The 24,923-nt window shown below is 56.6% G+C and overlaps 1 protein-coding gene across 2 annotated transcripts in view; it reads left to right on the top strand.

Moving 5' to 3' along the window:
* The window catches only part of Dnmt1 (DNA (cytosine-5-)-methyltransferase 1), a 33,179-nt gene extending 9,890 nt beyond the window's left edge, over nt 1–23,289 (top strand). Inside the window, exons 4-40 of one of the 2 annotated variants that reach the window (XM_013034035.1) lie at nt 29–239; nt 672–747; nt 1,930–2,011; nt 3,251–3,285; nt 3,649–3,721; nt 4,175–4,206; nt 5,526–5,607; nt 6,756–6,790; nt 7,548–7,623; nt 9,396–9,424; nt 9,595–9,640; nt 9,735–9,815; nt 9,901–10,013; nt 11,071–11,189; nt 11,314–11,406; nt 11,802–11,953; nt 12,509–12,696; nt 13,029–13,221; nt 14,070–14,167; nt 14,281–14,428; nt 15,227–15,342; nt 15,537–15,738; nt 15,820–15,959; nt 16,978–17,151; nt 17,621–17,842; nt 18,611–18,803; nt 19,597–19,681; nt 20,037–20,165; nt 20,323–20,605; nt 20,733–20,874; nt 21,195–21,361; nt 21,443–21,620; nt 21,748–21,943; nt 22,055–22,221; nt 22,308–22,424; nt 22,566–22,656; nt 22,895–23,289. In XM_013034035.1, coding sequence (XP_012889489.1) covers nt 29–239; nt 672–747; nt 1,930–2,011; nt 3,251–3,285; nt 3,649–3,721; nt 4,175–4,206; nt 5,526–5,607; nt 6,756–6,790; nt 7,548–7,623; nt 9,396–9,424; nt 9,595–9,640; nt 9,735–9,815; nt 9,901–10,013; nt 11,071–11,189; nt 11,314–11,406; nt 11,802–11,953; nt 12,509–12,696; nt 13,029–13,221; nt 14,070–14,167; nt 14,281–14,428; nt 15,227–15,342; nt 15,537–15,738; nt 15,820–15,959; nt 16,978–17,151; nt 17,621–17,842; nt 18,611–18,803; nt 19,597–19,681; nt 20,037–20,165; nt 20,323–20,605; nt 20,733–20,874; nt 21,195–21,361; nt 21,443–21,620; nt 21,748–21,943; nt 22,055–22,221; nt 22,308–22,424; nt 22,566–22,656; nt 22,895–22,938 — 4,608 coding nt within the window. In that variant the 3' untranslated portion in view covers nt 22,939–23,289. The remainder of the gene's footprint in view (nt 1–28; nt 240–671; nt 748–1,929; nt 2,012–3,250; nt 3,286–3,648; nt 3,722–4,174; nt 4,207–5,525; nt 5,608–6,755; nt 6,791–7,547; nt 7,624–9,395; nt 9,425–9,594; nt 9,641–9,734; nt 9,816–9,900; nt 10,014–11,070; nt 11,190–11,313; nt 11,407–11,801; nt 11,954–12,508; nt 12,697–13,028; nt 13,222–14,069; nt 14,168–14,280; nt 14,429–15,226; nt 15,343–15,536; nt 15,739–15,819; nt 15,960–16,977; nt 17,152–17,620; nt 17,843–18,610; nt 18,804–19,596; nt 19,682–20,036; nt 20,166–20,322; nt 20,606–20,732; nt 20,875–21,194; nt 21,362–21,442; nt 21,621–21,747; nt 21,944–22,054; nt 22,222–22,307; nt 22,425–22,565; nt 22,657–22,894) is intronic. The other variant, XM_013034036.1, reaches the window with a different exon arrangement.
* Nucleotides 23,290–24,923: the final 1,634 nt, after the last annotated feature.

Genomic DNA, 24,923 nt, shown 5'->3' with positions numbered 1-24,923 from the left:
ACTGCGAAATTATCCTTTCCCGCTGTAGGAGGGCTACCTGGCTAAAGTCAAATCCCTTTTAAATAAAGATTTGTCCTTGGAGAACGGAGCTCACACATTCAGTCGACAAACGAATGGCTATCTAGAAAATCGGAATCGAGAAGGCCGGAGAAGGGGAATGACCGAGCCAAATACGCCCCCAACTCCCACTTCTAAAGCTCGGACACCCCGTAGAAGCAAGACCGATTTGGAGACAAAGCGTAAGGCCACTTGACCTGTTCTTACCCTCGCAGGCTACGGCTCGGGGCGGACAGTCAGCCTGGGATGAATGACTCTGGGTGGTAGAGGATAAGGATGGGAGCAGGGAAGACCCAGGGTTAGTGAATTTCAGCTCAAGAATTGGTAAACTGATTGCTAGAAGTGGGGGTGGGGTAGGGATGGAAGGGTATGCCGGGCTTGGTGGCACATGCCTGTAATCCCAGCACTTGGGAAGCTAAGGCAGGAGGATCACAAATTTAAAGCCAGCCTGGGCCACACTGTGACCCTTAATCTTAAAAACACAAAACCGAACTCTTAAGACCGCTTATTGGTCAGGTTCCTGGTTTTCTGCAGTAGCTTGGTCTTGAAGTAGCCCATGCCTGCGCACTTGTCTGTTCCTAACGGTGTCTTCTTCCTTGCGTTCTTTTACATAGCGGAAACCCCATCCAGCTCCGTGGTTACAAGGAGGACTACCAGGCAGACCTCGATCACATCTCATTTCTCAAAGGCGTCAGTATTGATTGAATGGGGCATTGATTGCTTAGGCCTTGTTGGATGTAATCAGCATGGATGACTTCCATACTGTGCAGAATTTTTGTGTGTGGTGTGTGCGTGCATGGTGCATGCTGAGTGCTTGTATTGGGGCTTGAACTAGGGGCCTAGATGCTATCTAAGACTTTTGCCAATCCTGAGACTTGAACTCAGGGCCTGGGCATTGTCCCTAAGCATCTTTTTTTTCTGCTCAAGGTTCGCATTCTACCACTTGGACCACAGCACCATATCTGGCTTTTTCTATTTATGTAGTGCTTAGGAATCGAACCCAGGGCTTCATGCATGCTGCTAAGCAAGCACTCTACCACTAAGCCACAGCCCCAGCTCATCTATCTAAATTTTTTTTTTTTTTGGGTCCGGTCGTGGGGCCTGAACTCTGGGCCTGGGCGCTGTCCCTCAGCTCTTTAGCTCAAGGCTAGCACTCTACCACTTGAGCCACAGCACCACTTCTGGCTTTTTTCTTATGTGGTGCTGAGGTATCGAACCTAGGGCCTCAGGCATGCAAGGAAAGCGCTCTACCACTGAGCCACCTTCCCAGTCCCTCTATCTAAATTTTTTATGTTGGTCATGGGGCTTGAACTCGGGGCCTGGGAGCTGTCTCTGAGCTCTTTTTGCTCAAGGAGAGTGCTCTACCTCTTTGAGCCACAGTGCCACTTCGGGTTTTCTGGTGGTTCATGGGAGACTAGTCTCATAGACTTTCTTGCTGGGGCTGGCTTTGAACCGCGATCCTCAGATCTCCTCTGAGTAGCTAGGTTGACAGATGTGAGCCTCTGGTGCTCCCTTCCTGCTGTTCTTTTTAGCCTTTTCACTCAAGGCTGGCGTTCTGCCATTTGAGCCCCGCCTCCCCTTCAGGCTTCTTAGCAGTTTATAGCAGATACTAGTTGCCAGGCTTTTCTACCCAGGCTGGCTTTGAACCCATGATCCTCAGATCTGAGCCTCCTGTGTAGCTAGGATTTAAGGCATGATCTCCCATGAGGCCTTTATCATGCTCACATGGCGACGGTAGCGAGCCTGCCATTGAAGGGTTAACTAGGCGTGTTGCACGTGCCGGCTCTGAGGCTCAGGACACGTATGGGGGCTGGTGGTGGGGCTCGGTGGAGGGCTGGGGTTTCTGAGCTCATCACTCCGCATTTGCCACAGCCCCACCAAGCGGAAACCCCTGGAGGAATCTGAAAGTCTGAAATCAGAACCCGAGTCAATGGAAGAAGAGGAACACGATCAGGTGGGCTGTCCTTGTCCACTCGGGGTGCTTCTTGTGCGGGGTCTGGCCAGGAGGCCAGCATGCAGTCGCTTTCCCCAGGGAGGGCCGCGCGGGGCGCGCATGCGCATCTGGGGGTATGTGCAGAGAAGGCATTCTGGGGAGTGGACCGGCTCGGTGCACAAGGCAGACCTGGATGCTTGAACTGGGGCCGGGGAGAGCTGAGTGCTGGCATAGCTCAGTCTGAAGGACCAATTGAATTATTTTTTTTGGTAGGTTATGGGGCTTGAACTCAGGGCCTGGGCACTGCCCCTGAGTCACTGTGCTCAAGTCTTCTACCACTTGAGCCACAGCGCCACTTCTGGTTTTGAGTGGTTTATTGGAGATAAAAGTCTGTCTTTACTGCCCTGGCTGGCTTTGAACCTTGATCCTCAGATCTCAGCCTCCTGAGTAGCCAGGATTACAGGCATGAGCTACCAGCGCCCGGCTTCCCCTTTATTCTCGTGGTGATCCTGGAGCTTGAACGCCTGGTCTCCCACTTGATGGTCGCTGCTCAATTGCTGGAGCTGTGCCCCGAGCCTAGGATTGCTCTAGCTCTTAACAGTGCTTGTTTATTGGGGTTCTGGGAATTGAACCCCAGCAGCTTGTGTGTAACTAAGTATGTGCCCAACCACTGAGCTCCCTCTCAGCTTTACCCATGAGTTCACCCAGGACACCCAAGGTCAAGACTGAGGGAAGCTGGGCACTGATGCTCACATCTGTAGATCTGAGGGTCACTGGTTTGAAGCCACCCTAGGCAGGAAAGGCCAGGAAATTCTTTGTCTCCAGTGAACTACTAAAAACCAGAAGTTGAGCTGTGGTTCAAGTTGGTAGAGCACTAGCCTTGAGCACCAAAGCTCAGAGCCAGCGTCCAGGTCCCAAGTTCAAGCCCCATGAACCACCCTCAAAAAAAGCAACCAAAAACACCAAAAAAAAAAAGAGTAAAACCCAGGCTTTAGAGTATACACCCCTCCTCTCCTACATGTTCCTAACCTCATGATGTGTATTCCCTGAATAGTTGTTGGATCAGTTCAGATTGGCTTCCAAATGATTTTCCTACCTTCCTTCCGCCTCTTGCGTGCTGGGATTAAAGGCATGCACTACCCTGCCCAGCTTCCAGCTTCGTTTACATTTAACCCCTGCTTTTGGCCCTGCTCTTCCTTTAAAATCAATTTCTTTTGTTTTTCCTCCCCTCCCCTCCGTCTTCCCCCTCTCTCTGCACAGGAGGAGAAGAGGCGTAGAGTTACATCCATGGAATCGTAAGGATCATTCCTATTCTTTGGCTGTTGATTTTATTTTCATTTTGTGCATTGTATCATTTTGGGTATGGAAATGTTCTGGAGGGTTTGCGAGGGTTGCTAGCGAGTTTCTCCATCATAGGCCTGTTAATAAGCTGAGTTTTGGGGTCACATTCCTCCCCTGGGTTGCAAAGCAGGAGTTGTGTCCCAGGGGAATTTGTGGTCAGAAGCGAGGTGGCCGAGGGTATTGAACGGTTGCCGCATACGAGCCCTGAGACCCCTGGGGAGGGGAGGGGGGTCTGAGATGACCGCTGGGAAGAGATGGGGTGCATTTTCTGGGGGTGCTCTAAGTGTGACAGGTGCTTGGTGCTTTGTGTTATTCAGAGGCGCTGAGAGTGCTGCAGCAGAAGCGGAGACTGCTCCAGAAGCCGCCGGGGACCCGGAGATGAGCATCAAAGTAAAGCCTGGCCCCCCAAGTGCTGTCCACCCCACCCGAGTGTGCTCATACCCCCTTTGGCTATTGGAGTAAGGGTGGGAGGAAATGACCTTCAGGATGGCTGGGAATGGCGTATGACTGGGTCAGAGGGCCATTCAAGGTCACCAGGGGCAAAGCCAGGTTTTCTTTTATTTTTTTTGGGTCATTCATGGGTCTTGAACTCCAGGCCTGGGCGCTGTCCCTGAACTCTTCAGCTCAAAGGCTAGTGCCCTACCACTTGAGCCACAGTGCCACTTCCAGTTTTCTCTGGCTAATTGGAGATGAGTTCAGGCCCCACGACCGGACCCAAAAAAAAAAATTGTCTTGTGGCAGTCTGTCCTGACGGCCAGCGAGAGGACAGGGACACTTGGGTCCTGTCTCCGTGGGTGAGTTTGGCAATGGAAGAAACTTATCTAGCCTTTTCTTTTCTCCTAGGAGGAAAGCCTCGAAAGTCCTGTCCAACAGCTGTAAGTCCAGTGAACCTACTTCTGCGCTCTGTCTGCAGTCTGCGGGTCTGTCTGCGGGTCTGTCTGCGGGTCTGCGGGTCTGCGGGTCTGTCTGCGGGTCTGCGGGTCTGTCTGCGGGTCTGCGGGTCTGTCTGCGGGTCTGTCTGCGGGTCTGTCTGCGGGTCTGTCTGCGGGTCTGTCTGCGGGTCTGTCTGCGGGTCTGTCTGTCTGCAGTCTGTGTCTGTCCTAGGGCTTGAACTCAGGGCCTGTGCGTTGTCCCTAAACTTTTTTGCTCAAGGCTGGCACTTTGCCACTTGAGCCGCAGCTCCACTTCCAGCTTTTTTTTGGCCTAGGTAGTGGAGCTGAGTCTCATGGGCTTTTCTTAACCAGGTTGGCTTCACACTGCTATTCTCAGATCTCAGATCTCAGCCTCATGAGCCGCTCGGGTTACAGGTGGGAGGCACCAGCACTTAACTTAGCTTTGTGCTTTGAGGTTTCATTGCTAATGTGAAGACCTGGTAAAATGATGGGTGGGTTCTAAGCAGCCCCTGCAGGGGGGTGGGGGGAAGAGAAAGGGGAGAGGAGTCGGGGCTCACACTTGTAACCCAGCTACTTGGAGGCAGATTGGAAGGATTGTGATTGAGGCCAGCTGGGCAAATCTCGACCATCTCAACCAAAACTGGCTGGACTAGGTAGTGGTGCATGCACCACTATGCCTGCCGCCACTATGCCACTATCTCCTTTTTCTTTTGTTGGTTGTGGGGCCTGAACTCTGGGCCTGGGCGCTGTCCCTCAGCTCTTTAGCTCAAGACTAGCGCTCTACCACTTGAGCCACAGCACCACTTCTGACCTTTTCTGCTCATGTGGTGCTGAGGAATCGAACCCAGGGCCTCATGCATGCAAGGCAAGAGCTCTACCACTGAGCCGCCACCTCAGCCCACACATGTATTAAAATTGGCTGAAGCAATATTGGGGCTCTAGGCAGGTGACAGTGTCTCACGCCTGTAATCCTACTCAGGAGGCTGAGATCTGAGGATCCTGGTTCAAAGCCAGCCTGAGCAGGAAAGCCTGTAAGACTTATCTCCACTGAACCACCCAAGGACAGAAGTGTTGTGGCTCAAGTGGTAGATCGCTGGCCTTGAGCACAAAACTAAGGGACAGCGCCCGGGTCCTGAATTCAAGTCCCGGACCGGCAGAACAAACAACCCAGCACCACACTAATCATCCTGTGATCTCTATGATGGAGTCGTAATACAAGAGAGCTCGGGGGCTTCCTTGGACGAAGATGGATGAAGGAGCCCACTGAGTCACTCACTGCCTCGTGTTCTTGATTTCTGCAGAACGCCTAAATTGGAGGAGCCAGACCGAGAAGCGAGTCCAGGAACAGACGCACAGATGGAGGAAGATGACCCGGATGTCAAGGTTGGAAGCTTTTGTTTTCCCTTCGCCCTGCTTTATAGATTCTTACTTGATTGGGAGGGAAAAAAATGTAGGGCAGGGTTCTGTGTTCACCTCTAGCCCCGCACACTGTGGTGGCAGTTGTAGACATGGTTCACCTGATGTCCCCTGGGGTCACTGGGGACTGTCTTGTGGGTGTCGGTGCCCCTCGTACCTAGTGTGCTCAGCTCGCAGCCTTAGTGGCCTCAGAGCCTGGGGTTCTGCTCTCTTACGCCCCCTGCTGGCCATGGTCTTCAGCTGATAGCATGAAGGGAACAGAGCCGGAGGCCTCTCCAGGGTTCTAAGCCTCTCCCCCGAGGCTGGGGAGGTGTTGGGCTCCGGCCATAGCTGGTACATCTGGGGGCCATCGATGCAGCTGGTAGTCTTGTCTCGCGGTGGAGGACTGTGAGCATCGATCTTGGCCTTTTGCCTACCATTGACTTTTAATCTCGTAAATGCATTCAGTTTTTTTGTTGGTGGTGGTGGCTGGCTATGGGATTTGAACTCAGAGCCTCGTCACTGTCCCTGATCTCTCTTGCTCAAGGCTAGCTTCTTGAGCCATTCTACCCCCTTGAGCACTACTTCCTGTTTTCTGGTGGTTAGTCTCGTGATCTTTCTTGCCCTGGCTGACTTCAAACTGCGATCCTCAAATCTTAGCCTCCTGAGTAGCTAAGATATTGGTGTGAGCCACCAGTGCCTAGTGAATTTTAACAGACTTCGGGCTTTGAACTGTGATCTTCAGGTCTGACTCCTCCATAGCCAGGATTAGATGAGAGCCACCAGTGCCCAGCGCAGAAGGCTCTTAAAAACTTCCTGGCTGGATTCGATTCCTCAGTACCACATACACAGAAAAAGCTGGAAGTGGCACTAACCTTGAGCAAAAGCTCAGGGACAGCACCCAGGTCCTGAGTTCAATCCCCAGGACTGGCAATAAACAAATACTTCTTGGCAGTGTTGGAGATCGTGGAAGGTTCTAGTTGCTTTTTGGGCCAGAGACTAGACTAATGGAGGGCGCTGGGGAGCCCGGTGCTCAGCCGGAGGCTCCCAGGCCTCTGCTGTCCTTGCCTCCAGTTCTCTGCTCTGTTGGAATCTGACCTTTTCCTCTGTCTCCACCTCCCTTTTTCCTCCGGCAGGATGAAAAGAAGCCTAAGAGTCAACTCAGGGACGTGTAAGTGATTGGGGTGCTATGTTTGGCATTCGGGAAATGTGGGGTGATGGGAGTTTTCTGGGAATAACGGTAGTGCTATGAGGGTGAAGCAGGACCCAGCGGCATTCCACGCCTGCTCTCCCTCCACGCCTGCGCAGTCTCGTGGGTGCCGCAACCCGAGGACCCACTTTTCTCCACGTCTGGGAGGGTGCCAGAAAGACCATACGTATTTTGGGGGGCGGGGGGATGGGTTGTGCAGTTAGCAGGGTTGGAACTAAGCCTTGAGCTTGGCTTGGCTCGCTGGGTGGATGTTCTGCCATGTGAGCCACGCTTCGCTCTGGCTTTTGGCTGGTTATTTTGGGAGATGAAGCCCCAGCCTGGCTTTGAACTTCCATCCTCTGAGCTCAGCCTTCTAATTAGGTCCAATTACAGATGTGAGCCACCCTCACCTCCCCAGTGAGTTGCTCTGCTTATTTTTTCTTGCCAGCCCTGGGGCTTGAACTCAGGGCCTGGGCGCTGTCCCTGAGCCGCTTTTGCTCAAGGCGAGCGCTCTACTACTTGAGCCACAGCGCCACCTTTGGCTTTTTCTGTGTCTGTGGTACTGAGGAATGGAACCCAGAGCTTCATGCATGCTCGGCCGGCACTCTACCACTGAGCCACAGTCCCAGTCCCAATTGCTTTGCTTGTTGACAGGGAGATAGTTATTTGACATTTTGGGTCCAAGAAGGGCAATGCGTTTTTCTCCAGTTCACATTTAAGTATTTGCTCACTTGGACAGGACTCCCAAACGGAAAACGAGACCGGAAAAGCGACCAACTCCACACACATCTGCATCAAGAGCCACCCGTGAGAGTGTAAGGCAACATTCTTGATTCTTTTTTTTTCTGATCTTGGCAGCATAGGGATTTGAACTCGGGCCTTTTGGACTTAGTAGAAAAGTGCTCTGCCCCTTGAACCTCACACTCAGCCCTTCGTGCTTTCGCTTCTGATAAGAGCCCTGCCTGGTGTCCAACATGGTTTATTCCACCACTGCCTTGCATGTAGCTGGGATTACAGGCATACACTACTGTGCCCGGCTTCCCCTGACTTTCCTCTGAATCGAGCCCTGCACAAGATCTAGATAAATGTACGGTCATGTGTTTAAACCTAGGAACATGTTCTGGGAAACGAGTTTTTTATGAGCTGGTTATTGTGGCTGGCTTTTACACGAGCACAGTGAGTGACCATCACATGAATGTCATTGTCATATATGGGGTTCATGGTTGACCCAAACACCATGAGGCAGCCCAGATCTCTAGCTTGTGCAAGGCGCTTTTATTTTCTGTTCTCCATCTTGCCTGGTCTTCCCCGCCTTCGGTTCTGTCTCTTGTAGAGTTGGGTGAGGTGGTGGGATTGGGGGTGAGTATTTTCTAGAGAAGTCTGGAGGTGATCGGTTTTCATAGGAGACCCGAGAGTCTCTGTATTAACATTGCTCCCAACCTCGCCTGCCATCCGCCTGATCAGCTCACCTGCCTGATCTTCTCACTTGGTTGAGTTCTTTTCTCGAAGACCCCAGGGCCTTTGCACATGTTGGCAAGCGCTTTACCACTGAGCCCCACCCAGCCCTCATTAAGTGGACAATTCCTTCTGCACAGTACATCATTAGAATCGGCTCACTGTGAATGTCGCTGTCCCTGCGTGTCGGTATGCCCAGTCCCCATGGACTGGCATTCAGGGAAGACATGTCCCCCTCCTCACGAGGCAGGTGGGACCCCAGATGGCCGTCCCCTCTTTATCTTCCCTGGGGCTCCCCTCACGAGAATGTCCCAGCTGTTGGAGGCCACACTTGCATGGCCTTCCAGATCCCTGTGCCCAATAGACATGGGGACCGAGGGCTGGTGTGGACATTTATCTGTACTGCGGCACGGCTAGCTGTGCACCCGCCTTCCAAGCTCATTGGCTTTTCCTAAAGGTAACGCTTGATTTCCCTTGGCCTCCCGTGAAACTTCATGTTTGTGGGACTGGGATTTGAACTCGGGGCCTCAAAGTTGCTAGGGGTGGTCTACCATTTGAGCCATGCCCCTAGCCTTTGTGAAACTTGTTTTTGGATGGGGATGGTCAGTCGTGGGATTTGAACTTGGGGCCTGGGTGCCGGCCCTGTGCTTTTTCACTTCAGGCTGGTGTTCTGCCACTTGAGCCAGAGTACCACTTTGGACTTTTTGGTAGTTAATTGAAGATCAGTCTCATGACTTTTTTCCTGCTGGGCTGGCTTTGAACTGTTACCCTCAGATCTAAGGCTCCTGAGTAGCAAGGATTACAGGCGTGAGCCACTGGTGCCCAGTGCTCCTTGTAAAACTCTCTATGGGGTATTGGGCCATAAAACTTTTTTTGAGATAGGATCTTACCTATATCCCCCACTTTCCTGGAACTCTCCCTCCTCCTGCCTCAGCCTGCTGCATGCCGGGACTGCAGGCATGTACTACCATGCCCCACTTGGGCATAAAATGGAGGAGTGTGGGGTTTTTGGTGCTGGGTCAGATCCCGCCTCTTGACAGTGTTGCTGTGTGGGTTGATCACCTTTGGTTTCTTGGTCTGGATGCAGAGTATTGACTTAACTTTCTTAACGTACTATCCTCTTTTCCTCTAGGATGAGAAAAGAAGCAAAACCAAAGAAATGTAAGAACTCTTTGTTGTCATGGTTGTTGTGCCAGTACTGGCACTTGAACTCGGGGCCCTGGGGGCGTCCTCGTGGCCTGCCATCTCCTGTGTGGGTGGGGGGGACACTGGTCTGCTGGGGTCTGTGACACCGTTCCCAGTTGATAAACAACCTTGTGTTCTTTGTGCAGAGCTGAGAAAAAAGAGACCGGGACCAAAGCGATGCTGAACCTCAAGGTAAACTACGCACGCGCAGGGAGGAGGCTGGAGAGAGGGAGCCCTGCGCATGCGCCCCGCTGACGCCCCTGCCCGCCCCCCCTGCCCCCCACAGCCACAGGAGCCCAGGTGTTCGGAGTGCGGGCAGTACCTGGACGACCTGGACCTCAAGTACGAGCAGCACCCCCACGATGCCGTAAGTGCCAGCTCTCCCGTCCCCCCTTCCCGTCCCGTGTCCCCCCCTCCAGTGCCACTGCTTCACGTGGACCTTGTTCCCTCAGCTGGAGGAGCCCCAGATGTTGACCAATGAGAAACTCTCCATCTTCGATGACACCAACGAATCGGGCTTCGAGAGTTATGAGGCTTTACCCCAGCACAAGCTGACGGGCTTCAGGTAAGCCACGCCCACAGGCATGGGCTGGGCTGGGGCTTCAGGTAAGCCACGCCCACGCGGGCATGGGCTGGGCTCAGGCCGTGGTCTGCCAGCTGCCCCCCCCATCCCTGCCCCCACGCGGGCATCCCGGACCTCGGCTAAGGCTGTGAGTGGCACCATGTTGGTGGCTGTAGTTGTTTTGACACGTTGATCACATTGTAAACCTTGCCCAAGTCTGGATACTGGGCCCTAAACACAAGAGAGGGAGAGGGAGGGAGACTTCAAGCTACTTTGCCTTAAGGCTAAGCACTCTACCACTTGAGCCACAACACCACTTCTAGCTTTTTCCATGATTAATTGGAGATAAGAGTCTCCCAGACTTTCTTGCCTGGGCTGGCTTCGAACCATGATTCTCAGATCTCAGCCTCCTGAGTAACTAGGATGACAGGCGTGAGCCACTGACACCTGGCTTTATTTCCTTTTTGGTCGGTTGTGGGGCCTGAACTCCGGGCCTGGGCGCTGTCCCTCAGCTCTTCCACTCAAGGCCAGCGCTCTACCACTTGAGCCACAGCGCCACTTCCGGCTTTTTTGGTGGTTTATTGGAGAGCAGCGTCGCCCAGACTTCTCTTCCCTGGGCTAGCTGGGAACCAGCCCTTCTCCTCCCCCCCCCTCCCACCCTCTTGGTATGTATCTAATTGTCCTGAAATAGTTACATATCACATTCATCACAGACCTGCTCTATAATAGGGTCTCTTGTCGGCCCCCTGTGCCTAGCCTTGGCTCCCTGTCCACCTGAGGTCAGCATGGAACTTTCCAGTAGTCCTCACCATGCTTCTCTCGCTTGCCTAGAAAAGCAATCGCTTCCCCACCTGCCCTGGCTCTGGCCAGCTTTCAAAGCGGGCTGACCATTGATGAGGTAGCCCAGCTGGCAGACGGTTCTAGCCCGCGCTCACGGCCTGGGTGACAGTGCCCGGCATGGGGCTGGGGCTTTGTGTCATCCCGTGGGCCTGGGCCTCTCTGTGCGTGGAGACCTGCCATGGTGGCTCAGCTGTAAAATGTCCCCTGACCGTCTACCTAGTGTGTATTGCAAGCGCGGCCATCTGTGTCCTATCGACACCGGCCTGATCGAGAAGAACGTGGAGCTCTTCTTCTCTGGGTCGGCCAAAGCCATCTATGAGGACAACCCATCTCTTGAAGGTACATGGAAAGTTCCAGAAGGGGATCTTGGGGGGAGTTGGTTTCCATACCAACCCAACTGGGGAAAATACTCTGTGTATGTATGTTCCATCCTGGGGCCAAGCTGGTTCGTCTCTGCGCACAGGTGGCGTGAATGGCAAACATCTGGGTCCCATCAACGAGTGGTGGATCACAGGCTTTGATGGCGGGGAGAAAGTGCTCATGGGCTTCAGCACCGGTAAGGCAGCAGTCGGGGCCCTGGTGCGGGGGAGGGGCTTCTGGGGTGACGCATGGGACCCAGGCTCCGTGGTGGTTAGGAATGGCCTTGGCACTGAGCCTCATGTTTGAGTAGGTCAAGGCAGAGCTTGGTGCCTCACGCCTGTAATCCAAGCTCCTCAAGAGGCTGAGATCTGAGGATCGCTGTTCACAGCCAGACCCACCAGGAAAAGCCTGAGATGTTAGTCTGCAAATAACCACCAAAAAGCTGGAAATAGAGCTGAGGCTCAAGGGATAGCATGACAGCTTTGAGTGAAAAAGCTCAGACAGTGCTCAGGCCCTGAGTTCAAGCCCCAAGACCGGCAAGAAAAGAGAAAAAAAGGCAGGTGCTGTTTTCTAATAGCTGTGTTCCCTCAGCGTTTGCTGAATACATCCTCATGGACCCCAGCCCAGAGTACGCCCCCATATTTGGGCAGATGCAGGAGAAGGTGTACATCAGCAAGATAGTGGTGGAATTCCTCCTGGGGAACCCTGACGCCACGTATGAAGACCTCATCAACAAGATTGAGGTGGGTGACCTGTGCTCCCAGGAGCCAGCCAAAAGCTGGAAGTGGTCGTACGGCTCAAGCGGTAGAGCACCAGCCTTGAGAAAAACCGAAACTGCGGGGCAAGGCCCAGACACTGAGTTCAAGCCCCAGTACTACCCCAAAAACAGATACAAATGAATACATAAGTAAGGTAATTCTGTCACCAGTGGCTTACACCTATCAGATCCTCAAGTGGCTGAGGATCAAGAATTCCAAGCCAGCCTTGCCAGGAAATGCCCTCAGAGACTCCCCATCTCCAGTTGGTGACCGAAATGCTTGACTGGAGCCATGGTTCAAGTGGTAGAGCACCAGCCCCCCAAAACAACAAAACTGAGCAAGACTGCCGGGTCTCCATTCCACACCTCAGGGCAAACACAGAATACAGGAAACACCTGATTTTTGTGTTTTGTTTTATTACTTGGGGATGGAACCCAGGACCTTTGTACATGCCAGGCAAATGCTTTACCACCAAGCCACGCGCTCGACTGTCTTGGTGTTTTGTAATTTCACTTTTTTTTTTTTAATTCCTGCCCAAAGACCACAGTGCCTCCTTCCGGCCTGAACCTGAACCACTTCACCGAGGACTCGCTCCTGCGCCACGCACAGTTCGTGGTGGGACAGGTGGAGAGCTACGACAGGGCCAAGGACACGGACGAGGAGCCCATCTACCTGAGCCCCTGCATGAGGGCCCTCATCAAGCTGTGCGGGGTGACGCTGGGACAGAGGTAGGGACCCCCGCAGCCGGGAAGGCCCCACGCGGCTTCCGTAAGCGGGGCACTGGCGGCTCATCCATGGCTGTCATCCCAGCTGGGTCAGGAGGCTGGGATCTGAGGATCGCGGTTTGAGGCCAGCTCGGGCGGGGAAGTCCAGGAGACTCTGATCTCGAATGAATCCCCTGCAAACAGGAAGTGGCGCTGTGACTCAGTGGTAGCGCGCTAACCTGGAGTGAAATGAAAGCCCAGGGACAGCGCCCAGGCCCTGAGTTCAAGCCCCACAACTGACCGTTACCCTCCGTGTCCGCTGCCCCTAAGATGGTTGCCCCCTCTTTTGCCCTCAGACGAGCCGTGAGCAGCCGCTCCATGAAACCCCCTGCCAAGGACAAAGACAAGGGCCCCACGAAGGCCACCACCACCAAGCTGGTCTACCAGATCTTCGACACCTTCTTTGCCGAACAGATCGAGAAGGATGAGAGGGCCGACCGGGAGGACAAGGAGAATAATTCCAAACGCCGCCGCTGTGGTGTCTGCGAGGTAGCCACGCCCCCTCCCGCCACCGCCACGCCCCCTCCCGCCACGCCCACCTCTCATCCTGCCCCAGCCACACCCCCTGCCAGCCCCCTGTTGGCTCTGTAGCTGGGGACAGATGGCTCTGGGTAAGTGGCCCCGCCTTTCCTCGTGGGGCTGTGGGTTCCAGGTCAGCCTGGGCATCCCCGCCAAGCCCTGTCTCAGCACCTGGGCAAGCGCCTGTCACGCCAGCCATGACAAGGTCGCTTGAAGTAGGCGGATCGCAGGCCAGGGCGAGCTGTTTTGCCGGCAGCTCGTGCCTGTCATCCCAGCTACTCGGGCGCCTGAGATCTGAGCGTGGGTTCTAGGCCAGCCCGGACAGGAAAGTCCATGAGACTCTGCTTGCACTAAACTGCCCAAAGGCCGGAGGTGGAGCTGTGGCTGGAGCTAAAAACCTCAGGGATAGCAGGCCCTGAGTTCAAACCCCAGGAACGGCACAAAAACTAAAAACAAAAGGGGGGTGCTGCAGCCATGCCCAGTGGCTGAGGCCTTGAGTTCAAACGAGTCCACCCCCAAAACGAAAAGGACAGCCAGGTACTTGCACTCGTTCAGACCTGTTACCCAAGCTACTGAGGCGACTGAGATTGGACGCTCAAGAACGCAAATCCAGCCGGGCAGGGCAAATCCATGAGCCCCATCTCCTGCGCTCAGCGCAAAGCCAGAAGTGAAGGTGTGGTCTACATGGTAGAGCACCACCCTGAGTGTAAAAAGCTAAGATAGCAGCCCAGGCCTGAGTTCAAGCCCCACTATCGGCACAAACACCCAGCACCCCGCCAAGGATGGCTCCTTGAGGTGCCCTGGGCTTTCCTTTGAAGGTGTGCCAGCAGCCCGAGTGTGGCGTGTGCAGGGCGTGCATGGACATGGTCAAGTTTGGCGGGAGTGGGCGGAGCAAGCAGGCGTGCGTGCAGCGCAGGTAGGTGGCAAGCGCCCCCTGCTGGCTGGGCGGCAGAGCACAGGGCCCGCCCGCGTGGCCTGGGCCAGCGGGGCCCTGCCGGTGGACACGTTTTCTGCCCCGTGGGCGCACAGGTGTCCCAACCTGGCCATGAAGGAGGCCGAGGAAGACGAGGAGGTGGACGACAACATCCCGGAAATGCCATCGCCCAAGAAGATGCACCAGGCCAAAAAGAAGAAGCAGAACAAGGCACGGATCTCCTGGGTCGGTCCAGCCATCAAGGTGAGCTTGGCCCAGGGCCTGAGACAGCTGGGTGGCTTTTGGTTTTGTTTTTTGGTTCCAATCCTGGGGCCTTGAACTCAGGGCCTTGAACTCAGGGCCTGAGGGCTGTCTCTGAATTTTGTTTTTTTGTCCATTAATTTCTTTTACTCAAGGCCAGTGCTCTACCGTTTGAGCCACAGCGCCACTTCCGGCTTTTTCTGCTTATGGGGTGCTGAGGAATCGAACCCAGGGCTTCATGCATGTGAGGCAAGCACTCTACCACGGAGCCAGCCACCTTCCCAGCCACATCATTTTTAACTTTTTTCTTAGCTGGTACTGGGGCTTGAATTCTGACTTAGCTTTTTTTTTTTTTTTTTTTTGGATCTTAACTGCTTGAGCCATACCTCCAGCCCAGCATTTTGCTGGTTTCTTAAAGGTAGAGCTTCTGGCCGTTTTTTTTTTTTTTTTAATTGGTCGTGAGGCTTGGACTCTGGGTCTGGGCATTGTCCTTCAGCTCTTCAGCTCAAGGCTAGCGCTCTACCACCTGAGCCACAGCGCTACTTCTGGTTTTCTGGTGGTTCATTGGCAATAAGTTTCACGGCTTTTCCTGCCTAGGCTGGCTTTGAACCGTGATCTTCAGATCTCAGCCTCCTGAGTAGCTAGGATTAAAGGCATGAGTCACCGGTGGCCGGCCTTTTTTTTTTTGGCCTATGCTGTCCTTGAACCTCGATCCTCAGGTCTTGGTCCCCTGTCGCAAGGGATGATACATGAATTTAGGGACCATCACCCTGGGCCGCTCCCCATTGTCACCTGTTTCAGGTTGAAGGGAAGAAGACTTTCTACCAGAAGGTGTGCATCGACGAGGAGACCCTGGAGGTGGGCGACTGCGTCTCCGTCATCCCTGATGACTCCTCCAAGCCGCTCTACCTCGCGAGGTGCGTGGCCCAACACCTGTGCTGGGTGAGGTGGCTCACGCCTGCCATCCCAGCTACTCTGGAGGCTGCGAGCGGACCCTCGTGGTTCAAAGCCAGCCTGGGCGGGAAAGCTGGGAGCCTCTTCTTCGCTGTGGCTTCTGGGTAGAGCGCCAGCCCCGCGTGTCTCACACCCGCTGTCCTGTCGCTGCCCGCAGGGCCACGGCGCTGTGGGAGGACGGCAGCGGGAAGATGTTCCACGCACACTGGTTCTGCGCGGGGTCGGACACGGTTCTGGGTGCCACGTCGGACCCGCGGGAGCTGTTCCTGGTGGACGAGTGCGAGGACATGCAGCTGTCGTACGTGCACAGCAAGGTCACGGTGATCCACAAGCCGCCGTCGCCCAACTGGGCCATGGAGGTGAGCGTGCGTGGTGCCCCACCCCACCACCCCAGGCTCTGGGCAGAGGCTGACCCCCCCCCCGCGCCTTTGTCCCCCAAGGGAGGCCTGGAGCCCGAGGACATGCTGCTGGGCGAAGTCAATGATGGCAAGACCTACTTCTACCAGCTGTGGTATGACCAGGACTACGCCAGGTTTGAATCCCCGCCCAAGATGCAGCCCACGGAGGACAACAAGCACAAGTGAGTGTCAGGAGCGGGCCTCCACGCTCGGGCCTCTGCGCTCGGGCCTCCGCTCTCGCTTACTGCCTCTCCCGCTCATGCCCTTTGCTGACTTGGTGGATATGAGAAGTCTTGGGGCAGGGAGAGAGTTAGTACTAGGGCTTGACCTTAGGGCATGTATTCCCACCTGGCTTTCTCACGCTCATGGCTGGTGATCTACTGCTTGAGCCATGCCTTCACTTCCAGGTTTTAGGATGGTGAGTTAGAGGTGTCTTGGGACAGTTTGGCTCCTCTGCCCTTTGCATCCTGAGCATCAGGATTGCATGTGTGCACTGCCCGCACCCAGCAGTAGGGAAAGTAGTGGGCCAGGATCTCCCGGGCTGGAACTCCTTGGGTTAGGGAGTCTTCTTGCTTCAGTTTTGCTTCCTACGTAGCTGGTACTATAGGTGTCTCTGCCATACCAGCTTTGTGGTTTGTTTTTTGTTGGTTGTAGGGCCTGAACTCTGGGCCTGGGCGCTGTCCCTTAGCTCAAGGCAAGCGCTCTACCACTTGAGCTACAGCGCCACTTCTGGTTTTCTGGTGGTTCATTGGAGATAAGAGTCTCCTGGTCTTTCCTGCCCGGGCTGGCTTTGAACTGCGATCCTCAGATCTCAGCCTCCTGAGTAGCTCGGATGACTTGGTGTCCCGCTCTCTAGTCACTTTTCAGACAGGGTTTTCTGTTTCTGGCTCAGGTTAGCCTAGCCCAGTCTTTTCCACCTCCACTTTCCGTGCAGCTGCTATTCAGGTGTGCTCCACCGAGCTTGGCCTAACTCCTCATTCTTTGAGGTCTGGTGTTTGTCTATAGTGCACGCTGGCCTCACACTTCCAATCCTCCTGCCTCAGCCTCTCTAGTGCTGGGATTACAGGTGTGAGCCACCATGCTGAGCTGTTCTCAGCCACACTCCTATGGCTGGCTTTGTTTTCTTGGGTTCTGTCTCTGGATATTTGGGGGGTGGGGTGGCAGTCTTCAGTGCCTTGGCTCTGTGCTTGCTTCCTGCAGGTTCTGCGTGAGCTGCGCCCGGCTGGCGGAGATGAGACAGAAGGAGATTCCCAGGGTCTTGGAGCAGGTGGACGAGCTGGACAACCGGTTCTTCTACAGCTCGGCCACCAAGAACGGCGTGGTGTACCGTGTGGGCGATGGGGTGTACCTGCCCCCCGAGGCCTTCGCGTTCAAGTGAGCCCCCTTGTTCCCTGCCAGTGGGCCCCCCAACTTCTGTACCCCTCAGATCACACTTGAGCTCTGTGCCAGACCCATGACGAGGTAGCCAGTGGGTGAGGGCTGATCCTGCCGGGCTGCCAGCTGCCCCAGGTTGCTGCAGAATGCGGGAGCCGAGCGTTGTGATCACGCATGTAATCCCAGCTGCTCTGTAGGCTGAGGTTGGAGGATTGAGGGTTCAAAGCCAGCCCGGGCAGCCAACTCTTGAGACGGCTTCATTTCTAATGAACCACGCAACAAGCTTAGATGTGGGGCTGTGGCTCAAGTGGTGGAGCTCCAGCCTTTGAGAAATCTCAGCGTCCCAGGCCCGAGTTCAAATCCTAGGACTGGTGCGTGCACACACACACACACACACACACACACACACACACACACACACACACACGGTAGCCCCAGGGTCATGTGGCCTGACCCCACTTCTCCGCAGCATCAAGCTGTCCAGCCCCGTGAAGCGCCCGAAGAAGGAGCCTGTGAACGAGCACCTGTATCCCGAGCACTACCGGAAGTACTCGGACTACATTAAAGGGAGCAACCTGGACGCCCCCGAGCCCTACCGCATCGGCCGCATCAAGGAGATTTTCTGCACCAAGAAGAGCAACGGCAAGCCCAACGAAGCAGACATCAAGATCCGTGTCTACAAGTTCTACAGGTAGGTGGGCGGACCCCCTTCCAGAAGCTTCTACCAGGGCTGGTTTTCTAGTCTTGGTGGTTGTGACTACAGCTGGTCAGGAAGCGGCTGCATTCCCCAGCCATCCCCATGGACCCGCGTGTTGAGACCCTGTGTGTACCAGTCGGCCAGGTGGGCTGAGGTACTCCTGTCATCCCAGCTCTGAACGAGGCCTCCGTTGGATCTTGGTTCAGGCTAGCTTGGACACGAATGCTAGACCCTACGAAAGGGCCAGGGACGCGGGGTTCGATGGAGTGCTGCCAAAACATGTGCAGAGCTGTTTCAAACGTGTCTTGCTTTTTGGGGTTTTGTTTTTGGTCATGAGACTTGAACTCGGGTCCTGGGTGTGCAGTCCCTGAACTCTTGCTCAAGGCTTCCACTGCGAGGCGCAGCGCCACTTCTGAGTTTCTGGTAGTTCATTGGAGATGAGTCTTCACAGAACTTCTTGCCCTGATTAGTTTTGAACCACGATCCTCAGTTCTCAACCTCCTGAGTAGCTGGGATTACAGGCATCAGCCACCACACGGGGCCCGGCTCTTTGAGCTCAGTGGATCCCTACTGCCTTAGCCAAGCCATATAGCACCTGAACCCCGCTCCCCAGCCCCCCCAAGATCTTGCATGACATGGCCAACATCCCAGTGTCCCCCAAACTGGGAAATGCTTCCAGTGGCCCTCCTTGTGGGTTAGGGGGTGCTGTATGTTGTGATTCCTTGGGCGCTCCCCCACCAAGCAAGCATCCTCCCCGCACAGGCCGGAGAACACGCACAAGTCCACGCCCGCCAGCTACCACGCAGACATCAACATGCTGTACTGGAGCGACGAGGAGGCCGTGGTGGACTTCAAGGCGGCACAGGGCCGCTGCACTGTGGAGTACGGCGAGGACCTGCCCGAGTGCGTGCAGGAGTACTCAGCCCGCGGCCCCGACCGCTTCTACTTCATCGAGGTGCGCCCCCCCCAACTGCCCTGACTGCTTCTACTCCATCGAGGTGCGGCCCCCCCAACTGCCCTGACTGCTTCTACTCCATCGAGGTGCGGCCCCCCCGGCTCGCACCGCCCCATGGGGCTGGCAGTCGTCTCTGGCGTTCCAAGGAAAAGTGGGAAGTCGGGCACCAGTAGGGCACACCTGTAATCCCAGCCACTCGGGAGGCTGAGATAGGAGGATCATGGTTCAAAGCCAGCCCAGGCCAACAAAAGTCCATAAGACTCTTATTAGAAATCTCCAAAAAAGCTGCTAGTGGAGCTGTGGCGCCAGTATCGCTTTTTCACTCATGGCTGGGGCTGTAAGGGACGAGGCCCGGGTCCTGAGTTCAAGTCCCAGTAATAGCGCACACAGAACACAAAGGAGTAGGATTTGGTTTGGCATTTTGCAGTGTGGTTAAAAAAAGTACACCATACTGGTAGCCAACTAGCTATGATTCTAGCGACAAGTTGGCTAACTTTCTTTGTGGTGGGTCTTGAACTCAGGGCCTGGGCACTGTCCCAGAACTCCTTTGCTCAAGGCTGGCCCTCCACCACTTGGAGTCACAGCTCCACTTCGGTTTTTGAGTGAATCACTGGAAGTAGTCTCAGACTTTTCCTGCCCAGGCTGGCTTCGAACTGCCATCCTCCAATCTTGAGAAGCTGGGTTTACAGGCAGGAGCCACGGGTGCCCATCCCAAATGAACTTCCCTAGAAGTGTGTCGGGGCGGGGACCGAGGGCCGCGTTTCCCCCGAGCCTCACGGCCACTTCTTTCCAGGCCTACAATGCAAAGAGCAAAAGCTTCGAAGACCCCCCAAATCACGCCCGCAGCCCCGGGAATAAAGGGAAAGGAAAAGGCAAAGGTAAAAAGACCTCTTCCCACCTTGGGGTGTGGAGGTGCACCCCTGGGGTATGGGGCTTGAACTCTGGGCCTGGGCGCTGTCCCTCCACTCTTCAGCTCAAGGCGAGCGCTCTACCGCTTGAGCCATAGCGCCACTTCTGGTTTTCTGGTGGTTTATTGAAGATCAGAGTCTGATGGCCTCTTCTAGCCTGGGCTGGCCTTGAACCGCGATCCTCAGATCTCAGCCTCCCGAGTAGCTAGGGTGACAGGCGGGAGCCCCCGGCACTGCGGAGTGACCGGAAGTCCCCCTTCTCCCCCCTTGGTTGGTGCACACTGCGCATGCGCGCGGCCTCCACCTTTGCTGTGGCCTCCTCCAGGGAAAAGCAAGGCGAAGCCGGCGCCGGCGCCAGAGCCCAGCGAGCCGGAGGCCGGGAAGCTGCCCAAGCTGCGCACCCTCGACGTGTTCTCGGGCTGCGGGGGCTTGTCCGAGGGATTTCACCAGGCCGGTAGGCGCCATCGGGGAGGGGGCGGTCGTGGGGAGTAGGGGGCTGCTTGGGGGGAGGCCGGCCCCCCATGCCCCCCATGCCGTCCTCCTGCCCCCCCCATGCCCCCCATGCCGTCCTGACCCCCGATGCCCCCCATGCTGCCCTCCCCCCCACGCAGGCATCTCGGAGACGCTGTGGGCCATCGAGATGTGGGAGCCGGCGGCGCAGGCGTTCCGCCTGAACAACCCCGCGTCCACGGTGTTCACCGAGGACTGCAACGTGCTGCTGAAGCTGGTCATGGCGGGCGAGGTGGCCAACGCCCTGGGCCAGCGGCTCCCCCAGAAGGGCGACGTGGAGATGCTGTGCGGCGGGCCGCCCTGCCAGGGCTTCAGCGGCATGAACCGCTTCAACTCCCGCACCTACTCCAAGTTCAAGAACTCGCTGGTGGTCTCCTTCCTCAGGTAGTCACAGGTTGGAGGGGAGCGGGGGTGCCTGGCTGCCCCCCCCCCCAGGATGCTGGATGGGAGCAGAAGGGCCCCTGCCCGCTCTCCCGCCAAGGTCCCTCATCCCACGTCTCCTCCCCTGTAGCTACTGTGACTACTACCGTCCCCGCTTCTTCCTCCTGGAGAACGTGCGCAACTTTGTGTCCTTCAAACGCTCCATGGTGCTGAAGCTCACGCTGCGCTGCCTGGTCCGCATGGGCTACCAGTGCACTTTTGGGGTGCTGCAGGTGTGTGCTTCACCCTGCCCTGATGTGCCCCCCCACTCATTCCTGTCCAGAGAGGGCCGGGCAGGCCAGGGCACAGGGTTGCCCACTGCTCAGCCTGTTGTGTCAAAGTGGGGGGTGTCAGGGGCCTGGCAGGAAGGGGGCTGGGGTGACCGAGGGAATCGGGGCGCCTCTGGTGAAATGTTGGCTCTGGACTGCGGCGGCAGTGGGGGAGGGGTGTACCCTCTCCCCCCATCTGTGTGGAGCCCCCCTCCCCCTCCCAGCGTGAGGCTGGTGCAGGGTTTGGGGTGTCTGATCGTGGGGTGTGGCCCTCCCCGGCGCAGGCGGGGCAGTACGGCGTGGCCCAGACGCGCAGGCGCGCTATCATCCTGGCGGCGGCCCCCGGGGAGCAGCTGCCCCTGTTCCCCGAGCCCCTGCACGTGTTCGCGCCCCGGGCCTGCCAGTTGAGCGTCGTGGTGGACGACAAGAAGTTTGTCAGCAACATCACGAGGTAGGAAGCCCCCCTCTTCCCCCCCGGGGTGCGGCCGGCCGCGGGGTCCCCCAGGCGCTCAGGCTCTCCGCCGTGCTGCAGGTTGAGCTCCGGCCCCTACCGCACCATCACCGTGCGGGACACCATGTCCGACCTCCCCGAGATCCAGAACGGCGCGTCGGCCTCCGAGATCTCCTACAACGGGGAGCCCCAGTCCTGGTTCCAGCGGCAGCTCCGGGGCTCCCACTATCAGCCCATCCTCAGAGACCACATCTGCAAGGTAGCGCCGGCCTGCGGCTCGCCCCTGCCGTCCGGCCCCGTGCCCTTCCCGCTGGGGCCCCTGGTGGGGGGCGGGTCTCCCCCTCCGGGGCCTCTGACGGCCCGGGCTGACCCCGTACCCCCTGCAGGACATGAGCCCCCTGGTGGCCGCGCGCATGCGCCACATCCCGCTGGCGCCGGGCTCGGACTGGCGGGACCTGCCCAACATCGAGGTGCGGCTGTCGGACAACACCGTCACCAAGAAGCTGCGCTACAACTACCACGACCGCAAGCACGGCCGCAGCCGCTCGGGGGCGCTGCGGGGCGTGTGCTCCTGCGTGCAGGGTACGGCGATCGGGGTCCCCGGGGGTGGGGGTGGGGGTCCCCGCGGGCAGTGTGTGAGCGATCGGGGTCCCGCCGCCGGGGCCCCCGCCGCTCAGCGCCCCCCTCTCGCAGCCGGCACCCCCTGCGACCCACTGGCGCGGCAGTTCAACACGCTCATCCCCTGGTGCCTGCCGCACACCGGGAACCGCCACAACCACTGGGCCGGGCTGTACGGGCGGCTGGAGTGGGACGGCTTCTTCAGCACCACCGTCACCAACCCCGAGCCCATGGGCAAGCAGGTGCGTCCCGGGGCGCCGGGGGTGCTGGGGGGCCCGGCACCCGCCCCCCCGCCTCCTCCGCTCACCCCACGCCTGCCTCCACCCAGGGCCGCGTGCTGCACCCCGAGCAGCACCGCGTGGTCAGCGTGCGGGAGTGCGCGCGCTCCCAAGGCTTCCCCGACACCTACCGGCTGTTCGGCAACATCCTGGACCGGCACCGCCAGGTCAGGGCGGGGCCTCGGGGGCGGGGCTCGGGGCGTGTCTGGTCTGGGGGCGTGGTCGCAATGGGCGTGTCTGGTCTCGGTGGGGGCGTGGTCACGGAAGGGGCGGGGCCACGCCCTCACGCACCACCTCCCGGTCCCCAGGTGGGGAACGCGGTCCCGCCGCCCCTGGCCAAAGCCATCGGCCTGGAGATCAAGCAGTGCCTGTTGGCCAAGGCTCGAGAAAGCGCCTCAGGTACGCGGGCCGCGCATGCTCGGGGTGGCGGGCATCGGGGTTCCAGGACCCATGTCGGGGTTGGGGGAGGGGTTCAACTTGCTTGGCAAGTCGCCGGCCTTGGGTGTCTATGGGAACTAATAGACGGCGCACCTAAGGCCGCCGCGGGCTCCTCCGAGCCGGGGCGGCCCGATCGCGCGTGCGTGGTGGGCGCGTGGCTGGGTGGACGCCGTCCCTAGCAAAGACTCCTCGCCCACAGCGCAAGTGAAAGAGGAAGAGGAGGAGAAAGCCACCCAGGGCTAGGCCGCCCGGCCGCGTGCCCGTCCTGTCGCCAGGAGCCCGCGCCCGCTGCCGGTGTTGTGCTTTTGACATGTCTGTGTCAGTTGGAATGGTGTCCACGCGGCGCCCTGGGCGCCCTGGCCGAGCTGCGATCTTCCTGTGACTTTCTTTCCCTTCGTTTTTTTTTGTTTTTTGTTTTTTTTTGCTTCTCCACGACTTAGCAAAGCAGTGATCACCCTCTCAATTTTAAAAAAGGAAACTTTTTTACGATGGCATTATATCCAAGCGACCACTTCCCGGGTGGAAATCAAGACTTTATGTAGTTTTTGTATGTTGTAATATTTCTTCAAATAAATCTCCTATAAAGCATCGAAACTACCGGACTGATTGACTCGGGGCTGAACTGAGCCCCGCTCAGCTAGCTGGCCTTGTGTGGGGCGCGGGTGTTAACTCCTGGGACTTCTGGTTCTGGCCACTGAGGTGCAAATGGAACTTAGAAATATGGCTTCCGGGGTGTTTTTTACTTTTATTTGGTCTGGAATGGAATTGTGATGCCCGGTGATACAGCAGCTGTCTTGTGACCATGGGGACCTGCAGAGGATCACGGGACAAGAACTCACTGGCGAGCTGTGGGCCTCTCCAGCCCTGAACAAAACCCTTGTTTGCTTAAGACTGTTGGATGAAATTGGGTGCAAGTGGCTTACACGTGTAACCCTAACTCAGTAGGAAGCTGAGATCTGAGGATCAGTTTGAAAGCTAATTGGGACAGGAGAGAGTCTGGAGACCCTTATCTCCAATTAGCCAAAAGTGAAGTGGTGTTGTGGATCAAAGCGGTAGGAGGACTAACCTTGAGCATAAAGGGCTAAGGGGCGGTGCACAGGCCCTGGGTTCAAGCCCCAGGACTGGCAAAGGGGAAAAGGCTTATTTGGGCTTGGCAGTCAACCCAGCTTGACAAGCACCCTGGATTCTACCACGAACCCTAACTAATGTAGTTCTGTGAAAGGATTTGCTAGGAAGTGCTTTTAAAAACTAAAGTGGCTGGGAAGGTGGCTCAGTGGTAGAGTGCTTGCTTCGCATGCATGAAGCCCTGGGTTCGATTCCTCAGGACCACATACACAGAAAAGGCTGGAACTGGAGCTGTGACTCAAGTGGTAGAGCGCTAGCTTTGAGCAAAAGAAGCTCAGGGACAGCGCCCAGGCCCGGAGTTCAAGCCCCAAGACTGGACAGCAAAATTTTAAAAAGCCACTCCATGTCAATCACCCAGAAGGCCACAGAAGTGGGAAACGCCCACCCTGGCGGCCGTCGGTGCTCTTCTGTGGGTGATCACTAGACGCCGCCTTAGCCCCTGTCCTCAACCGGGCCCGCGAGGTACCCAAGGGAATGCGGCGTGGAATGAATCCCAGCACGGAGCCGGGTGGAGGATCACAGGCTGGGCCAGCCGGTGGGGCTTCAGGAGCCAAAGCAGCCCAGGGCTTGTGCACTGATCCCCAGTACGTACTCCTATTTATTTTCTATCAGTTCCATCACTGCCCCCCCCCCACTTGGTATCTGGATTTGCTTATCTGAGCTACCTTGGGTGCACCCACTGTGTTGGTTTTTCTTCTTGGCTTGATTTGAACTTGACACCCTGTGTTCCGACTTGGCTGGTTCTCTATCACTTGCACAGCTCCACTTCTGGCTTCTGTGTATGTGGCACCCTAGAAATCGAACCCAGGGCCTCATGCATACTAGGCAAGTCTACCTCTAAGCCACGTGCCCAGCCCAGGGTTTTACTTTCAAATTGCTCAGTATCGTTTGGTGCTAGTGGCTCACACCTGCAATCCTAGCTAGTCAGGAGGCTGAGATCTGAGGATGATGGTTCAAAGCCAGCCTGGACAGAAAGGAGTATGAGACTAAGCTCCAGTGAACCACTCAAAAGCTGAAGTGGAGCTGCGGCTCAAGTGGTAGAGCACTAGCCTTGAGCACAAAAACTCAGGGACAGGTGTGCTCAGGCCCTAAGTTCCAGCCCC

The sequence above is a fragment of the Dipodomys ordii genome, unplaced genomic scaffold, assembly GCF_000151885.1.
Source record: "Dipodomys ordii isolate 6190 unplaced genomic scaffold, Dord_2.0 Scaffold180, whole genome shotgun sequence".
Lineage (NCBI taxonomy): Eukaryota > Metazoa > Chordata > Mammalia > Rodentia > Heteromyidae > Dipodomys > Dipodomys ordii.
This window is presented reverse-complemented; position numbering and strand designations above follow the sequence as displayed.